At 47.4% G+C, this 19454-nt stretch overlaps 1 protein-coding gene and 1 pseudogene across 2 annotated transcripts; one reads left to right on the forward strand and one right to left on the reverse strand.

The window, feature by feature from the left end:
- Window positions 1–1679: 1679 nt before the first annotated feature.
- LOC120404033 lies at window positions 1680–4259 on the reverse strand (annotated as a pseudogene).
- A 2162-nt stretch (window positions 4260–6421) lies between these two features.
- Window positions 6422–19308, forward strand: LOC120404815 (mas-related G-protein coupled receptor member H-like). 2 transcript variants are annotated; one of them, XM_039537804.1, is made up of 2 exons: window positions 6422–6543; window positions 17752–19308. In XM_039537804.1, exon 2 carries the CDS (start codon window positions 17758–17760, stop codon window positions 18760–18762), a length of 1005 nt encoding a protein of 334 aa, XP_039393738.1. In that variant the 5' UTR covers window positions 6422–6543; window positions 17752–17757; the 3' UTR covers window positions 18763–19308. The 2 variants fall into 2 exon arrangements, with proteins under 2 accessions (XP_039393738.1, XP_039393739.1); XM_039537805.1 differs by lacking the exon at window positions 6422–6543 and adding an exon at window positions 8576–8735.
- The last annotated feature ends 146 nt before the right edge of the window (window positions 19309–19454 follow it).

The raw sequence follows: 19454 nt of genomic DNA on the forward strand, positions 1-19454 counted from the left end.
AATTGAAAAATCAAGGGGGAAAAATCATTTGGGGTGAACCAAAATGAATATTTTTCAAAGTAACAGAAAAGTCTAAAAACCTTAGCTTCAGGTCAAAAGAGACATTGTGTTTGACGGCCAACAACATGTTTCACGTGGGGAGTTTTTTTAAAACTCTTTTCAAAAATTAAAATTGAAGTAGAAGTCGAAACACAAAGTTGTTTCAAATTGAAAAATCGAAATGTTTCCTTTCAAAAATGTTCTGATTTGTTTCTGGGTTGGGGAGGGAGGGAATGTTTTGACCAAAACAGTTTGGCAAATTCAATACGAAATCGTGAAATTAATCTGCCTTTTTTAATTGAAACAAAAATTGAAAATGTTTTCCCTGCTCTAGCTACTATCTTGACAGAGCCCACAGCTATCAATATCCTCTGTTCCTTACACTTCCATAGCCACACTACCTTTCCTGGCCTTTAGCAAGGCCTGCAGGTTTTTCCAGGCTGGAGCTCCCCAGCTCCTCTGGCCTTCCCCCAGCCCTGCTGCACTCTAGGTACCCTGCTCAGCTCCCTGCAGCCAGGTCCATCTTTCTCTCTCAGCTCCTGGCTCACAGCCCTTTTATAGAGCCAGCTGTGGTCTAATTGGGGCGTGGCCCAACTGTGGCTGCTTCCCCCAATCAGCCTTTTCTTCTCGGCTTTCAGCCCCAGCCCTCTCCAAGGACCTTTAACCCTTTCACAGGAGTGGGGTTACTGCCCCGCTACAAATCCATTGACTTATTTCCCAGACAGAGCATCACGCGTTTATCAGCAATCAGCCTTGGCATTCCCTTTCCCATGGATCACTTCCATATCATAATCCTGGAGCACCAAACTCCATCTTGGCATCATGGTATTTGCCCCATTCATTTGATGTGGCCAAGAGAGTGGGGAGCGGTCAGCATCCACACTGAAATGTCCTCCAAAAAGGTAGGGCTGTCATTGGCTGAGAGCCCCCCCATGGCCAAACATTCATTTCCCCCGTCTCTCTTTTTGCTATACCTTTTCTGAAAGGGCATAAGACTTCACTCTACAATACTTAATTCAACTGCTGTGTTCTGGAAGGGGCTCTATTATAGGGGGGAGGGATAGCTCAGTGGTTTGAGCATTGGCCTGCTAAATCCAGAGTTGTGAGTTCAATACTTGAGGGGCCCATTTAGGGAACGGGGGCAAAAATATATTGGGGATTGGTCCTGCTTTGAGCAGGAGGTTGGACTAAATGATCTCCTGAGGTCCCTTCCAACCCTGATATTCTAGATATCTACCATAAGTAGCATATCTGGTACTCATCACCATAGTATCTAAGCATCTCCCCACATAAGGTGAGGAAGTACTTTTTCACATGTGGGGAATTCAGATACAATAAAGCTAAGTGACTCACTAAAGACCACACTGGGACACTGTGGTGGGAGCAGGAAATTGTATCCAGGTCCCCAAAGCCCTAGGCCACCACCCTAACCTCGGGCCCATCCTACCTGCCTGCTTTCACACTACTCTTCCAGACTGTTAAGTAACAGCAGACAATTCTGATGCAAGTGTCATAAGTCCCATTTATACCAGCCACCCTTGGAAGTGGGACCTGGCTTTGCCTCTATCCAGCCATAGACAGAGAACACCCTTATGTACTTCCAGGACAGAATCTCCTCCACCACCACCACCCCCCCATGATTATGGCCTTAGCCATGGTTCCCTGACTTCCTTGCTCCTCAGGCAGTAGATCAGGGATTCAGCATGGGGGTCACCACTGTGTAGAAGATGGAAACCATTTTGTCCTGCTCTGGAGAGTGGGCGGACCTGGGCCTCATGTACATGAAGATGGCCATCCCATAGAACAGGGCCATGGCCATCAGATGGGAGGCACAGGTGGAGAAGGCCGTCCACTAGCCCTGGAGGGAGCAGATCCTCAGCAGTGACGCATACATAGGTGGCCAGGATAAAGGAGAAGGGGATGAGCAGGGTGAAGACGTCCCCACTGAAGATAACAGGCCCGTTGTAGCTGGTGTCGGCACAGGCCAGCTGCATCACCGCCAGCATCTCGCAGAAGAAGGGGGTCTATCTGGTTGGGGCCTCAGAAAGGCACCGACAGGCTGAAGATAGGCACGACGGAGAGCAACAAGCCAACCAACCATGAGCAAGCCACCAAGGCGATGCAGGCCCTGAGGCTCATGACCTCCATGTAGTGCAATGGGAGGCACACCACCATGTAGCAATCGTAGGCCATGACAGCCAGCAAGAGGCACTCATTAATCCCGCAGGACAACGCCATGTACATCTGCCCCTTGCAGCTGATGTAGGAGATGGCCCTGTGCCAGACATCAGGCTGTGCAGCATGCCAGGCATAGTAGATGTCCAGGAAGGAGAGGCTGCTGAGGAAGAAGTACTTATGGGTGTGGAGGTGCAAATCGAGACGGATCACCCCAATGATCACCATGTTGCCAGGTGGGTGACCAGGTAGGAAGCAAGGAACAGAGCCAGGAGCATGGCCTGCACCATGGGCCAGCTGGAAAGGCCCAGCAGGATGAACTCGGTCACTAGTGTTTCGTTCCCCTTTCTCATGCTGCCAGTGGCCCACTGCCTGTGTGGAGGAAAGGGAAAGATGGAGAAACACTCTCAGGGGCCCTGTGCTGCTGCTGAATCCACACCTCACTCTGCACGATCTGAGCTCCCAAGTGGAAACAAAACATTCTCCAAGCCTTTGTATTTGCAGAGAAATTTTCCCACTATTAAACAGGGGAAGCCTGCCTGACTCTGCATATGGCCTTCCTTGATATTTATACATGATAATCATGCCAATCAATCCTAGCTCTTCTATCGTGCTTATGAGCCAGGGACATTTTGTTGCCAATTGGCAGACAGTGTAAATTTTTACAAGGATTCCCTGGGTCAGATGTATGGGTATTAAGTGGCATATGAGGTCTCTACCAAGAGCCAGTATTCCACTGATCATCATAAGCATTGCGGACTGTTTGTATGGATAATGTTTACGGAATATGTAGCTGTGCTGAAAATTAGGTTCTCAAGGTCTACGTTAAGGCAGATTCACCAGAAGATGGTAAACCTGCTCCTGACAGGTAGGAAGGGACACTTTTCTCTCCTTGGTGTGCATTGTGTAATGTCTGCTTCACAATGGAGGCCTGTCTACAGACTGAGCCGAATGCTAATCAAGAGACGGTGCAATCGACAAGAAAGAGGCACACAGGAAAAAAACAGCCAGTGGGAGGTGTCCAGTTTATGAATAAAGGCAATGGATTGGGGAGTGTAACTGGGGGCACGGAGAGACATCCAGGATCTTTTCCACTGATGGGGCAAGCTGACAGTCTGACTTGCCTCCTGAACGGACGATCACAGCCAGGCCTGAGCTTTTGCTCTGTAAGATAGGCAGTAACTAGTTCAGTCCATCTAGGTTCTAGAATGAGACAAGCCACACAAGATCTGGTACATAGCCCTCTGGAACAGGGCGGGAGCAGACGTTATTCCGAAGGGTAGGCGACAGTATCGATAAAGCCTCTTATGAGTCACAATAGTCAACAGCTCTTGGGACTTTTCATCAACGTGCATCTGTAAATATGCTTGACTCAGATCAATCTTACTGAACTTTTGTCCCCCAGCCAGGCCTGCGAAGAGGTCATCGATGCAGGGAAGCGGATATTGCTCTGCACACAACACTGCGTTGACAGTGACTTTAAAATCACCGCAAATCCGGAGGGAGCCATCTTTCTTCACTATTGGAACGATAGGAGTGGCCCATGGGCTATGGGTAACTGGTATTAGGACTCCATTGGTCACCAGGCACTCCAGGTCCGCTTCAACTTTTGGCCTGATGGCATATGGCACAGTTTGGGCTTTCAGATATTTTGGTGGACTGTCAGGTTTAATGTTCAATATCACAGTGATTCCCATCATACTTCCCAGATCCTCTCCAAAAACAGCAGCATGTTTCCTTAGTATAGGGGTTAGACTGGTTCCTTCTTTAGTCATTCGGTGCACTTCTGCCCTGTTCAGCTGAATCTTCCCAAGCCAAGACCTATCCATTAAGGCTGGGTAATTACCTCTCACCACAAACAGTGGCAATTTTGCAGCCTGTCCATTGAGCTCCACCTTAACCTCAATAGTGCCCAACATGGGCACAGCTTCTCCCGTGTACGTCTTCAGAACAGTTTTTGTTGCCTTAAGCGGAAGATGCTGTAGCTTTTCTTTATACACAGTCTCGGAGACCTGCGAGATGGCTGCACCAGTGTCCAGTTCCATGCGTATAGGTTTGCCGTCCAACAATAGGGTTACCCAGTATTCATGTGAGCCCACTGCCAAAGACAAAACATGCAGTGGCACTTCCTCTTGCGATGAGGTGTCACCTTGATCATCCTGGGTCTGCTCTAGGGTATGCAGGGTCCCCTTTTTGTTGGCCAGACCACAGGCCACTTTTTCTTTTGTTTACAGGCACACTCAATCTGTCCCTTTTTGCCACAGTGTCGACACACCAGGTCCTTACACCAGCATTCTGATGCCTGGTGACCCGGCTTACCACAGCGGTAACATTCCTGACTCTGCACAGATTTGTGGGTAGGTTCTTGTGACACTTTTTGCACCCTAGGGGATGCACCGATGTATTGCACCTCCTTTGTAGCCAGTTCCATGGAGACTGCAATATCAACAGCCTTCTGAAAGGTAAGCTGAGCCTCTGTCAGTAGGCGCTTCCGTATAGCTTCACTGTACAGGCTACACACTAACGTGTCACGTAGGGCATCATTTAACATCTCTTTAAATTCACAGTGTTCTGCTAGTTTTTTAAAAATTGCTACAAATTGTACAACTGTTTCTTCTTCTTTTTGGTCTCTTTTGTGAAACCTATATCTTTCAGCAATTACCAGTGGTTTTGGGGAAAAATGGGACCCCAGGATTTCCACAATGTCACTGTAAGATTTGGTCTCAAGCTTAACAGGGTGTAGTAAGCTGCGTAGCAGGGAGTAGCTTTTAGCCCCTACAACACTTAAGAATATTGGCACCTTCTTCACTTCTGTAATGTCATTTGCAATAACAAAAATTTCAAAACGCTCAGTATACACATGCCACTGCATTATATTTTCATCAAAAGGTTCCAGTGGCCTGGTCAGAGTAGCCCTGATTTTAGTTTCACAGTCAGTACAAACAAGCAGTTTTTGTTTGTTTGTTTGTTTGTTCTTTATCTTGACTTCTACTTCCTTCTGTTGCTGGGGCAGCACCGGAATCCCATCCTCGTCGCCACTTGTTATATCCTTGAGGGCATCCGGTTTAGGAAGAAATCACTTGAGGCCAGAGAGCAGACAGCTAACAAAACTACCATTTATTTACAGACACGGAGCTCACCTGACCAGCTCAAGCTGGCTGGGCTATCCCCTAATAATCTAACTCAGTTGCCATAGGAACAAAAACCATGACAACCAAATACAGAACAAGTAGGGCCAGTGTAGACGTGGAGGGCAGTGTGTGTGTTGCCTGTGGCCGGTGGAGTCGGGGCGATAACCCCCAGCAGGCACAGATATGGCTCCCTCACGCTAAGGGCAGGCAGTAGCAAAGTGCCTGACTGGCCTGGTTTCCCCAGGCAAAGACGACTGGTGCTTGCCAACAGTGGGAAGGCAAAGTGAGGAAAGGCAGCGTGAGCGGTGTTACTGAGCATGCTCCATCCACATGAGCATGCTCAATACAAGCCAAGCAGCGGATCTGCGGGGGTGGGGCACGTGACCCTGCATGCCCCCAATATGCATCATCTCTGTCCCCGGGGAAGCATCACACCACTTTTTGTCAGTCCATCTGTAACAATGCGGCCACTGGCGGGACGCTACCGAGAGTGGACAAATTGCTTCGAGCAGGGCAGTCGCAGGCATTGTTGCCACCAATGAGATGACAAACTACTTCCTTGCTGCTCAAGAGAAAGATGAAATTGCGCTGATGGACTTCTTGAACCAATGACAGCTTTTCTCCCATAATAATGACAAGAAACTCTTTGCCAGCATTCTTGTCTTAGTTCTGTAGCCTACAGGTATAGGTATTGGCTAGGCAACACATAGGTATGAGGTAGGATATAGGTATAAAATAAAGCTGTAATGCAGGAAGCTTAGCATAAAGTCTTACCATAAATAAATAATCAAATGACCCTAAGTCACAAGATATAATGCTGTGATAAACAAAGCTGACTAAACTGCTGACAGGTCGCCGCATAATGTCAGTTGACACTAGTGTAGATAATTTAGGATAAGAACATCAGCAGATGTTCAACCACAGAAGTGCCATGGTAACCAATTGATGTATATCCTAATAAGCTTACGATAATTCATATACTAGCCTACGAGAAGAGAGAACCCCGGAATTATCAGCATAAGGAAGTTTAGAAATAAACAGGGGACATCTTCATGAATATTCATGGTAGTCACAGAACCCTAGCCCACAGTCAGGGCTAAGCACAACCTAAGCTGCTGGGATCTTGGCACGCCGGGAACAGTACGACCACTTGTAGAGTGCCTATCTTGCCACGTTCGGGGTCTCCACAAGGGATGATGTGAGTATACGGACAGTCATAGGCTGGATGTGTTGACTGTCCTTTATTATCTCTATCTACTTGGCTGGGTTGGAGTATTTGTTCTTTTGCTAACAAAAATATTACAAGGCTGTCATCCAAGTACTATGTGACATTCCTGCAGTATTTATAAGCTTGCAAACATTATTTTAGGGTACCTGATTAAACGTGCAAGAAAATGCAAGTGGCCTCAGTATAAAAGAGGCAGTGAGGCCTGCCTTAATTCCAAAGTGAATTAAACTAAACTGAATTAAGGGCACTTGAATTATGAATAAAGTGTCCATACAGGAATTGAATGTGGTTTAATTAATTCACTTTCAAAGTGAATTTGAATTAACTTTCCAGAGAATTCCTGTGTAGACAAGCCATGAGTCTGTAAGGAGCAGGACCTGCCATGAGATTAACTGATTCAGGGATGTCTGCCTGGGTTGGGAAAGAGACTGAGACAGTCATTTTGTGATGAGGGGGAAATGCCCAACACATCTCAATGAGGTGTTAACTCTAAGATCCACTGTTCTGGGGGTCTTGGTAACACCATGGTGGGAGACTGGTGGGAGGAGCGTGCAAGGAGCCTGGCACCACAAACACACTCAAGGAGAGGGACCCCTCCACTACCTCGCCTGCCTTTCTGTGGGAAGAAGGGAACTCTTGTTGCTGCTTCTCTCTCACTGCCACCAAAATTCAAATCGAGGGGGTGGAGCCATAGACTGACAGGCATTTCCCCAAAGACCCTTCAAAGGGTCTGAACTCTGCAGCCAACAGGGAATCCCTAACCTTACCGAGTCTCACAGGGTAGCTCCAGTCTTGCCAAATCCCCAGATCCTGGAGTCCTGTGACATCATGACAAGCTCAACCTTCCTTCACGGTAACCTGTTTCTTGCTCTTGTGGTTGTGGAGAAAATCTGGAAAACAAAGCCACGAAAAGATCCCAAACCAGCAATCAAATTAAAAACCCCAATGGTTTTTTTTTGCAAATCTCATGATTTCCAATCCAATCAGTTTTTGAAGCCTGACTCATGATTTTGAACATTCCAATTTGACAACACTGAAAGTCCTTACGGAAGGCTTCATTTGGAATCCGTCCTGACAGCCTCAGCCTCTGCCTTGCCCCTCTCTGTTCTTGAGATGAGGGATCCTGGTTTTGTTTCCAAATGTGCTGAGCATCCATTGGCTTCACTGGGAGTTGAGGGTACTCAACACTTCTAGCCATGAAGCACTGTAAGGCACCCAAGGTTGCAGTGCACCCAGCCCCCCACTAGTCTGGATTGTACCCTATGTCACACTATCCCCATACGATCTGTCTCTCTCTCTCTTATCAAGCTATTTTCTGTCTACACATCCTAGTGTCTACCCCACCCATCCCTTCATCCCAATCTCTAATCCATCTTCCTGTTTTTCCATCCTTAGCTCTAAACCATCCATCTGTCCTTCTTTTTGAATAACTAATCTAATCCATCTATCTAATCTAATTTCTACTCCAATCTCTCATTCCTTTATCTAATCTCTAAACTCACCTCTAGTCTCCTGCCACCCTGTTGCTCTACCAACTAATCTCTGATCTAATCTAATGTAGGGTTTACTTTATTTTAGGGATGTAATAATGTCAAGAGGGTGGAGGCCAACATTATAATGGTACGAGGGTGTTTGTGTAGGACAAGTATTAGTGGTGGAGGTCTGTGATGGGGTGGAATAGGCCCAGAGGCAGGGCCGCCCAGAGGGGGGGCAAGTGGGGGAATTTGCCCCAGGCCCCAGGCCCCACAGGGGCCCCCACAAGAATATAGTATTCTCTAGTATTGCAACTTTTTTTATGGAACGAGCCCCTGAAATTCCTTTGCTCCAGGCCCCCTGAATCCTCTGGGCGGCTCTGCCCAGAGGCCCCCTGCTGGAGGCCTCAGTGTCCTGCCACATCCGTCCCAGGAAAAGAGTAGTAGAGGAGTCCTCCAAGCTACATAGAGAGGCTGAGGGGGTTGCAGCCAATCAGGGGGTTGCAGGCTAGTATAAAGGCACTGCAGTGTAGACCAGAGTCAGTTGCTGCTCAGGGCCTGAGGAGTGAAGCTGGTGCTCCTAGCAGACTGAAGTCTGCAGCACCATGGACAGCTCAGAGCTGGCAGGGATGGAGGAGTGAGGAAGAGCTCATGGTTGGCTGCTGGGACTGAACATAGAAGAGCCCTGAGGTAAGGGTGAAGCATTGGTAAAGGCTGGGGCCACGGGGAAGTGACACAGGGAACTGAAAGCAGTTTAGTTAAAGGGACACGGCAGCACATGGCTGCTATTCTTAGGGTCCCTGGGTGGGGACCCAGAGTAGTGGGCAGACCTGGGTCCCCTCCATAAGCCACTGGGGAAGTGGCCTGCAATTGGACAGTGAAGGAGATCTGAATTGTTAAGAGTCCCAGGTGGATAGAACAAACCAGAGTGAGCGAACAGACCAGAGTGAGCGAAGAGTCTCCAGGGTGGAAGCCCTGGGACACAGTCTCCTACTAAGGCCAGAAGCACCTAAAGACTCTGTTGGTCTAATGCCTGTCTGAGTTCTGTACAGACTGTGACTTGGCCGGAGAGCTGAGTCACTAGAAACAGCCAGAAAAACTTCCAGAACGGGTCACCACAGACTGAAAGACACAGACACACACCTGAACATGGCTAAGGGGTTCATGTTCATTAGGAACTGGGGAAACATCTGGGATGGGAAGGGCCAGGGTGACCACAATGGCGTAGCCAGGTTCTAACATCAGGGGAAGCGAACACATAAAAATAGGTGCCACCCGCCGCCATATCATAAATGGCTATTAGCCAGGATGGGTAAGAATGGTGTCCCTAGCCTCTGTTCGTCAGAGGATGGAGATGGATGGCAGGAGAGAGATCATTTGATCATTGCCTGTTAGGTTCACTCCCTCAGGGGCACCTGGCATTGGCCACTGTCGGTAGACAGATACTGGGCTAGATGGACCTTTGGTCTGACCCGGTACGGCCTTTCTTATGTTCTTATGTTCTTATGTTCACCCCCCTGTTGAAGAGAGGCTAGCCCTTAAAGGGACAACACCCCTTTCCTTCCAGATAGCTGGACAAACAAGTTTCCCTCTCTTTACTTCTGACTATTTGATGAACTAGTTTTAAAAGAACTCTCCAGCAAAATCAGTACCTTCGTAAGATAGAAAATCCTTTGTTATGCCTAAAATCTTTGGAAACATATTTTTTAAAGTTGGTAAATTTCATAAACATGTCTGTTATGGAGATTACACAAAGTAAATTAGTGTTGCCTTTTTCTAAAAGTAATGAACATTGTGATGAACACAGTAAACCTCTGTGACTGATTCATTTAAAATAATGTCTTTATTTCAGTGAGTTAAATACATAGTAATCTGGAATGATTACTTTATGAAGGCTGAAAAGTGCCTTTAAAATATAAAAATCATATTAGAAATACTGATTAAGAAAATGTAAAACAGAGAAGAGCTGCATCATGTATTCCATAATAATTAATGTTGTATTCAGCAGGGCAGCTGACTTGCCCTTACTGCAAATAAATCTCTGACAAACTTCAGGGTACAGTAACTCCTCACTTAATGTTGTAGTTATGTTCCTGAAAAATGAGACCTTACGCGAAACGTTGTTAAGCGAATCCAATTTCCCCATAAGATTAATGTAAGTAGGGGGGGTTATGTTCCAGAGAAATTCTTTTCACCAGACAAAAGACATTATATCCATACACTGTATAAGTTTTAAACAAACCGTTTAATATTGTACACAGCAATGAATGATTTTGAAGCTTGGTTGAGCTGGTGGAGTAAGAGGGTGGGATATTTCCCAGGGGATGCTTTGCTGCTAAATGATGAACTAGCACTCAGCTGAGCCCTCAAGGGTTAAGACGCTGTTGTTAATGTAGCATCACACTCTACAAGGCATCATGGACTGAGGCAGAAGGGAGGAAACACAATAGATGCAGGGAAGTAGCTGCAAACACTTCCCTGCACTAACTGAACATGATGATGAGCCCACGCTATCTAGCTGGAGCGCACCACTCCCTCCTCGTGACAGCACATGCATGGCTGCACAGGTGCTGACTTTCCAAAGTGCTGGGGGGTGCGGGCATGAGTGAGAGAGAGAGAGATGTGCATTGCCCCTTTAAGTACGCTGACACCACTTCTAGTATATTGCCCTTTTATGAAGATCCGCCCATTCAGAGAGGAAGCAACAGCTTCCAGTCAGCTCCCTCCTTTCTGTCCTTCTCCTCCGCTTTGTGGAGCGGGGGTACAGAGCTTGGGGGGCAGGAGCAGGGGGACATCCTGACATCAGCACCCCCTCCCCCAGCAAGCAGGAAGCTCCCGGGAACAGCTCCAGGGCAGAGGGCAGGGCAGGAGCAGCAGGGCAGTGGCGGGAGGGACAGCTGAACTGCTGCTGAGCAGCTGTCAAGTCACATACCTTACAGGGAATTTAGGGGAACTGATGAGGGGTGCTTTCTCTAAGGACGGCCCTGTCTCCACGTCTCTTTTTTTTTCCCCCTCACAAAGCAGAGCTCATTGGATTTCCTGTACTTCTTCTCAGTCCGTTACCCTTAAAGTGACAGAGCCTGACAGCAATCAGGACCTCCCTCAAAACGAGGAAAGCAGTAGGGACAGGAGCAGTTTAAGGCAGCCGGGGTCTTCTTTCAGAAATAGGCATTAGGGCTCTGACAGGGAAGGCATGCAGCAGCTTCTGAGCTGCTTACCAACCCCTTGCACTCCTCCGTCACAGAACCATAGAATATCAGGGTGGGAAGGGACCTGGAGGTCATCTAGTCCAACCCCCTGCTCAAAGCAGGACCAATCCCCAACTAAATCATCCCAGCCAGGGCTTTGTCAAGCCTGACCTTAAAAACGTCTAAGGAAGGAGATTCCACCACCTCCCTAGGTAACCCATCGAGAAGGTCTGGGATTAGTCAATGCCTGGAACAAAGTACCAATGATGAAGACAATAGAGACACTTTTAAAGACCATTTATACAGTCTTCTGCAGATCCTCAGTCGGAAGAGGACAATTTGAGGAAATGGCAAATGTCACAGAAAATGAGACTATTGTTTAAACCTCTAAATGAAGTGAGGTGGCTATCGAGACATTTCACTGTAAGTGCCTTGATGTGTAATTACGAGACCCTTCTTAGATACTTGAACATGAAATCTCAGAAAACAATAACCCGATAGCAAAGTACTTCCCGACTATGCTCTCTGACAATAATTACCGTATCACTAACTGCGTGAAATGATGTCTTATATGAATTAGCAGAACCGACCAAATGCTTTCAGAAGAGCTCTTTAACAAGAGTGGAAGCTGTACACTTAGCAAGGGCCAGGGTGACCACAATGGCGTAGCCAGGTTCTAACATCAGGGGAAGCGAACACATAAAAATAGGTGCCACCCGCCGCCATATCAAATTACTAGTTACATACTTTTACATTTGTAATACATATTTATTTTGTATTTAAAATAAAAACACAAGAATGATATTGTTTTATAAGTATGTGTGTTATTTTGCATTTAAAATATAAAAAAGGTTTACAGTATTGTATATAAAATCAAAACATAATAAAAACACGTGTTATTTACTTATTTTATATTTCATACTGTAAACCTATTTTAAATGCAAAATAACACACGTAGTTATAAAACATCATTCTTGTGTGGCCCCTGAAAGCGGGCAGCACACAGGAGCAAGGCGGGAGGGGGCACAGTCCCCCGCATGAGAGAGACAATCGGACAGAGGTGGGTAGGGTCTGTTGGGAGTTCGCATGGGGAAGAGGGGGTGGGGAGCTGCACTGGGAGACTCTCCTATGCAGCACCTAGCCATGCTGGCTTTGTGCATCATGAGGCACTCGGGAAAAGGAGGCAGCAAGAGAGAGAGGCGGAGGAGGAGATGCCCTTCCCCTCCCAACTGGGTCTATGAGTCCCTGATCTCACAGAGTCTCAGCGCTGCAGGCACCCAGCCCCCAGGTACTGGGCTGCAGTGCAAGCTAGAGGGGCTGATACAGAGAAGTCAGGACCAGTCAGAGCACTTCCCATGTCATCATGAAAACTCACTCCTGGAAAGCTGGGTGAGGTAATATGGAGGGGGGGATATATTTTATTGGACCAGCTTCTGTTGGAGAGAGAGACAAGCTTTTGAGCTTTCACAGAACTCTTCTTCAGGAAGAAGACAGGACTCCATGAAAGCTCAAAAGCTTCTCTGTCTCTCTCTCTCTCTCTCTCTCACCAACAAAAGTTGCTCCAATAAGAGATATTACCTCACCCACCTTGTGGCTCTAATTTCCTGGGAACAACAGGGCTACACCAACACCGCATACAAAAATGCAAGATTCACATGAACAGTAGAGTGACCCCCATCACACCAGGACACTATTTTCGCAATTCATCTCAGCATAATGTCATCATCACACCAAGGCAGTAGCACTGTCAGCACAAGCACACTGGGATCCACACAGCAGGACAGTCGTGTCAGTTTAGCTCAGTCTCTGAGTCCATCCCCACTAAGCTAAGTCCAAAGGTTCAGCTAAACACAAGGGTACCTGCAAAGAGCTGTACTAACAGCAGGATCTACACGGGCACAATAGGAGGAGTTGCATGTCAGGGCACTGATTCCCAAGCCCAGTGCAAGGCAATATGGGATCCAGGCACCAGGTCCTTAGAACCAGAATTTGTACTCACAGGAGAGCGGGATGAAATTAGAGAAGTTACAGAAGGCAACTCCCAAGAAATAAGGCATTGACCAAATGGCTGGGTGGATGTTAAACCACCATCACCAGCCATTGTGTGCAGCAAGTGAATGGCAATTAGTAACTTAATGACCACCATCCCCAGAGAATTACTCAGCCCTTGGACTCAGCAATGCCTCCCCCTCCTCCCCACATGATCAGAAGCCCTTCCCTTAGGAGACAATTCAGGTTTCTCCTGATAGGAGAGGGAAAATCAGGCTACCTCGCCCTGCCCCCCAACATGGTGCCTGGACTTGTGTTTGCCAGAGCACATGGACTAAACCAAACATACTACAACAGCAGATAGTTCGTTCCAGCCTTCCCTTGGGAGACGATTCCATCCACACCCCCAAGGCAGAGATTGTACTGCTATGACGTTTCCCCTGATAGTCTCAGTTTTCCTCTCCTACTCCCCCACCTCTATCCCTTCCCCACTGCCTCTTCCCTTCCACCCCTCACCCCCTAAGAGGCAGTCACTCAGATGCCAGGGAGGGGGAAACCAAGCACACTACATGGCCACTGTCTCTGAGAGGCAGGCGTCTCTGCCTGGGCAGGGAGGGCAAGCAGGGACACCACACCCCACAGGAGACCAGGAGATGCACCTCCCCTCCCACTAATGCCTGTCCTGGTCCAGCTGCCTGGGTGCAGGGGATGTTTTTGGAGATGCCTCTGGCTGAGCCCCCTGCCCCTCACCATGCAGATGGCCATCCCACCGGCAGCCAGGTGCTGGTTCTCACAGCCACCTGGGGGTTTTCCAGTCCCCCCTCCAAGCCACCCTCACCACAAGAAAGACCCCCCCTTTGAAATACTCTTACCAGCTGCTGCTATTGGCTGCCTTTAGTTGGGTGAGAGGTTAGGAGCTGCTGCTGCAGAGCCAGAGAAAGCACCCCTGCCACAGTGCCACAAGAAGCAGGAGGAGAAGGAGGTGGGGTGTCTCAGCTGCTCAGCCCCTTGCTCCAGGAGCAGTTCCCCTCGCTGATTAGCTGGTGGCCAAAAACCAGCTAAACAGCGAGCACTCGCACTCCCCTAGCTAGCTACCCTACTGCCCCCGCCCCCACCCAACAGCTGATGGCTTGTGGACCCCCACAGGCCCCATAAACTGTTGACTGGTGGGTGGGTGCCCCTGCCCCCTATAGGGACATGCCCCGACCGACCCCCTTCTTTCCCAAGGTCCCAGCCTCTCCTCCTCCCCAAGAGCCCAGCTTGCTAGAGCTCAGTTCTTTCCCCCTCCCCTCACTGATTACCTGTCTGTCTCCCTCCTGCTGGGAGACAGCTAATCGGCGAGGCAGGGAGGGGGCAGGGTTTATGCAGCACACTAGAGGAAGGAAGCAAAGCCTGCCTGCCTGCCTGCCAGAGCCCAGCTTGCTGGAGCTCAGTTCTTCCCCTCCCCTCCTGCTGGGAGACACAGCTGATCAGCGGAGGCGGGCTATGCAGCAAGCTGGGGGAAGCCGGGCAGGCCAAGCTTCAGAGCGGAGCGTGGGCCCCACCCCTGGTGCCATGGTAACCCCACCTAAGGCGGGGCTTTTTTGAAAATGTGCTGAGAGGAAGCTGCTGCTTCCCCTGCACCCCACTAGCTACGCTATTGGTTGACCAGACAGCGAATGCGAAAAATCAGGACTGGGGTTGGGGGGTAATAGGTGCCTATGTAAGAAGAAGTTCCAAAAATCAGGACTGTCCCTATAAAAGCAGGACCTCTGGTCACTCTAGGACCCAGATCCACAAGATGAGAGGACAGTATCGTGGAGAAACAGTCTCTTGGAGCAACAATGTGGAAAAATCTAATTGCATCGAGCACAAGAGATGAACAATTCAGCTGTGAATCTATTCTAAGTTTCATATCATTACTGTGTAATCATCTGAATGAAAGTTTTCCAGAAAAGCAACTCTATGAATGACAGGGGCGGCTCTAGGTATTTTGCCGCCCCAAGCACGGCAGGCAGGCTGCCTTCGGTAGCTTGCCTGCGGGAGGTCCCCGGTCCTGCGGATTCGGTGGCATGCATGCAGGAGGTATGCCGAAGCCACAGGACCAGTGGATCCTCCGCAGGCAGGCCGCCGAAGGCAGCCTGCCTGCCACCCTCGCAGCAACCGGCAGAGCGCCCCCCATGGCTTGCCGCTCCAGGCACGCGCTTGGCGTGCTGGTGCCTGGAGCCACCCCTGATGAATGGGCAGCTTTTCATTTTGCCTCACTTTCACCACAACAAATCAGTTATGAATTTGGTACTGAAAACATTAGCAAGCTAGTTGATAAATACAGAAAAATTTTGGACCTTAGTCAAGTGAAGTCATCTGCCCAAAACACCATGGAGGAGGAGGAGTTCATTGTGAACTATTACAATGATTACAAATACATAATTGCAGAGAAACATGAAGCAAAGATGATGACAAATTTCCAGGAAGTGGTGACTTTCAGTCTACAAAATCCAGAACAATCCAGTGTAGTTTCACAACTGGTGGATATATGTGCAACCTTTCAAGCTTCCAGTGCTGATTGTGAGTGCGGCTTTAACCTTACGAATAATATCAAAACTAAATCATGAAACAGACTGAAAGAAGATCACCTGGATATGCTAATGAGGATCAAATTTCACACTTCAAGTGGTGGAGAAGTAAACCTTTACCACTCTTCCAGTGTTTATATACAGCGTCAAGACAGAAGAGAAAAGGTTCATGATCAGTGGCAAGTATCTGCCCCATCATCTGGCTTGCCAACTACTGACTCAGGGTCTCATTCCAGTGATAGTGATTAGTGATCTCCTAAATCAAGAAAATAAATAAAGTTATTTCTTTCATGTGTCAAAACAAAATGTTTAATTTTATGTCACAAGTCACAACAAAAGTGTGTGTGTGTGTGTGTGTGTGTGTGTGTGTGTGTACACAATCCTACATAAAGGAACTAGATAAAAAGCTTTTTTTTGTCAAGCCAAGAAACATAATCTTTAATGTCAAGGATAAAGAAAGTGTAACAATTATTTTATTTCATGCATCAATACTAATGATAAAATATTTTGTTTCCAATGTCAAGAAAATAGCTAATTTTGTTTTATGCCTCAATGGAATAGATACATGTACGTTCCTAAAAGGCCACTGAATGCGTTCGATAAAGACCCAGCTCCCCTCCCTCATTTGCAGTTTCAGCTGGCCACTGGACCTACCAGGCAAGACGAAGGACTATAAGATCCAGCTGCAGAACCTTTTGGTGGCTGGGTGTGAATGGAAACATATGCTGATTTTAATGCTTAAATTGTACTCTCAATACACGCAGCATATTGCCTTATCCCCTTTAAAAAGATTCTGTGTGCTTCTTAGAAGCATAACAGTAGCAAGGTGCCACACAACCATGAGTACCCCTGGAAAACATCACAGTTATTAATGGGGGACTGAGTTAAGGTTGTGGATTTCCTGATTCCAGACCATGTCTGCCTAGCAGATACTTTGTCCTTCTTAATACAAACCTATTACCACAACAACAATTTTAAAATATACTCCCAGGAAATCTGTCTTTAGGGATATGTAGAACATACACCACGTACCAGACTCATGTGTTGAGGCCAATTCACACACTAGTTACCACAGTAACTATTACACCCTAAATACCCAAGAAGCCTTTCAGTTATAACTGGGCCATTTTGTGGTATCCATCCCTTGAGTTTTAAGCTTTGACGAGCCATTTCCTGTATGTTTAGGAGAGTGAAAACAATCACAGCAGTGAAACAGAATGCTAACGCTACCAGTTGTTATAAAGTGCTCAGTGCTTACCAGCAGTTTTGTGATCCCCATGTTCCCTTCCCGACCTCCCCCCCATGCCCAAAGTGGAAGGATATTTCCCAGACAGAGCCTGGCACATATTGTATGCCAAATGCTGCCTAGAGACAGTCAGATAAATTCTTAGTGCTTGTGGCACAGAAAATTTTCACAAGATCCTATGGGGAGGATCACAGTGACTGAGACACGGAGATTCTGAAGCAGACCCGCTCCTGCCCAGCTTTTGTAAACACAGTTCAGGTGCTGAGAGGGGTAAGAGAAGGGTTTGCTGGATAGATTCTTTGGGTTTTTGCATTCATCCAATGGGGCATACTTTATACTGAGAAATCTCTCCTCTGATCTCTACCCCACTATCCACAACCCTTTCCTCTGCCAGTCCTGTCCAGACAGGACTGATGGCCCCTACCAATTTCTCTTACTCTCTCCCTCTCCATATCTCCCTCTCTGTATCTCCCCTTCTCTCTGTGTGTGTCTCTGTCACTCTTCCTCTATCGAGGCTGGTCCCCACCCATTCCTCCTTCTCTGTGCCTCTCTCTGTCCCCACCTTCCCCCATGGCCATTATCTCCCTGGGTATTTCTCACTCATATTCCTTGGGATCTGGTAGTTCCAGGCCAGGAGGTTGGGGAGGGGCTGAAATGATCAGTGAAACTTTGTGCTGGGAATGTCAGAGTCACTGATTTCCACTCCCCCTTCTGCTCTCTGCTAACAGGTGCGCATGAAAGACAAGGAGACACTGGCATCCCTCAGCAGAGGTTTAATGATGACTGAGCTGAGCACAATGTCCCTGCTTCCGACAGAAACCAGCCCAGAGTATAGGTATAATAAGACTGGTTGCCAAATACACAGTTTAACTAATGTGATCCTTAATGGTGTCACTGTGCTCATCTGTCTCTTCGGGCTGGTGGGCAACGGGGTCATCCTCTGGCTCCTCAGCTTCTTCATTAAGAGGAATCCCTTCACCATCTACATCCTCAACCTGGCCGTAGCAGACTTAAGCTTCCTCCTCTGCCTGCTTGTTTGCTTCATACTTTATACTGTGGAATCTCTCTTCTGTTTCTATAAATTTCAGCAATTGCTGAGGTTTTTTCTCCCACTGGTTCTGTTCACCCACAATGCCAGCCTGTACTTCCTGACGGCCATCAGCGTTGAGAGGTGTCTGTCTGTCTTCTACCCCATCTGGTGCCGATGCCACCGCCCCAAGCACCTGTCTGCCCTTGTGTGTGCCCTGCTGTGGGCGCTCTCCTGCCTGGTAACCGGACTAATGTCTTATTTTTGTTATTTTCATGCAACTGAACACTGTCCGATGTCAGACATAGCCATGTATGTTCTGGATTTCCTGATTTTCGCTCCCATCATGGTTCTGTCCAACCTGATCCTGTTCATCAAGGTCCGACATAGCTCCCAACAACGTCAGCCTGGAAGGTTCTACATTGTTATCTTGCTCACCGTCCTCTTCTTCCTCGTCTTTGCTGTTCCCTTCGGTATCCAGCGCTTTTGCTTGGATTTTAATAATGTTAATATCCCCATTGAGATATGTAATGCACTGGCCTCTTTAAACAGCACCATTAACCCACTTATTTACTTTTTAGTTGGGAGCTACAGGAAGTGGTGGTTCAGGGGCTCTGTTAAGGTCGCACTCCAGAGGGTTTTTGAAGAGCATGCAGATTCCAGAGTAAACAGAGAAGCCACCAGGACAGACACAATGGAGATGGCTAATTAAATCCCTACAGCACCCAGCCTCAGAGACCTTATTGTGGATGTGGAGCTTTATTAATCAGTATGAAAATTAGCAGCTTCCTACTTGTTTAATTTTTCTCTAATTTTCCAAATACCATATTTGTTTGGCACTTGGTTATGATGTTATGTCTGTCTTGGAAAACTCGTCAGCATGGTCTCTGGGCCTATCAGATATATTTTACACATCCCCCAAGTTATATCTCCAGTGAGTGTATATGTATGCAAGGTGACAGTACATGATTTCTGCTTCTGACTACAAACCCATCTACTAGAAAGAGGGATTGGGGAAAAAAGGCATTTTGACAGGGTGGGCATGAGAGGAAATAACATACTGACATTAACATCGATGGCAACTTTATTATATTTGCCCAAAGCATAAGAACTAAAAAGAACAAAAGTTATTCTAAAGCACGAAATACATATAAATATCTATCTAATTAAACAGCATACACATTGCCCAATTCAGTATTAAGTATGATCATTAGAAAATTTAAATAAGTCCAGTGGGACACAAATAAAAGAGCAGTGAGTGAGGGAAATGTAATGGCTAGAGATCACCCAATAGCTATAAATAGGGGCCCTACCAAATTCACAGCTGTGAAAAACACGTCACAGAGGGTGAAATCTGGTCTTTTGTGTACTTTTACTATATCCAATACAGATTTCATGGGGGAG

Source organism: Mauremys reevesii, linkage group 4 (genome assembly GCF_016161935.1).
Source record: "Mauremys reevesii isolate NIE-2019 linkage group 4, ASM1616193v1, whole genome shotgun sequence".
NCBI lineage: Eukaryota > Metazoa > Chordata > Testudines > Geoemydidae > Mauremys > Mauremys reevesii.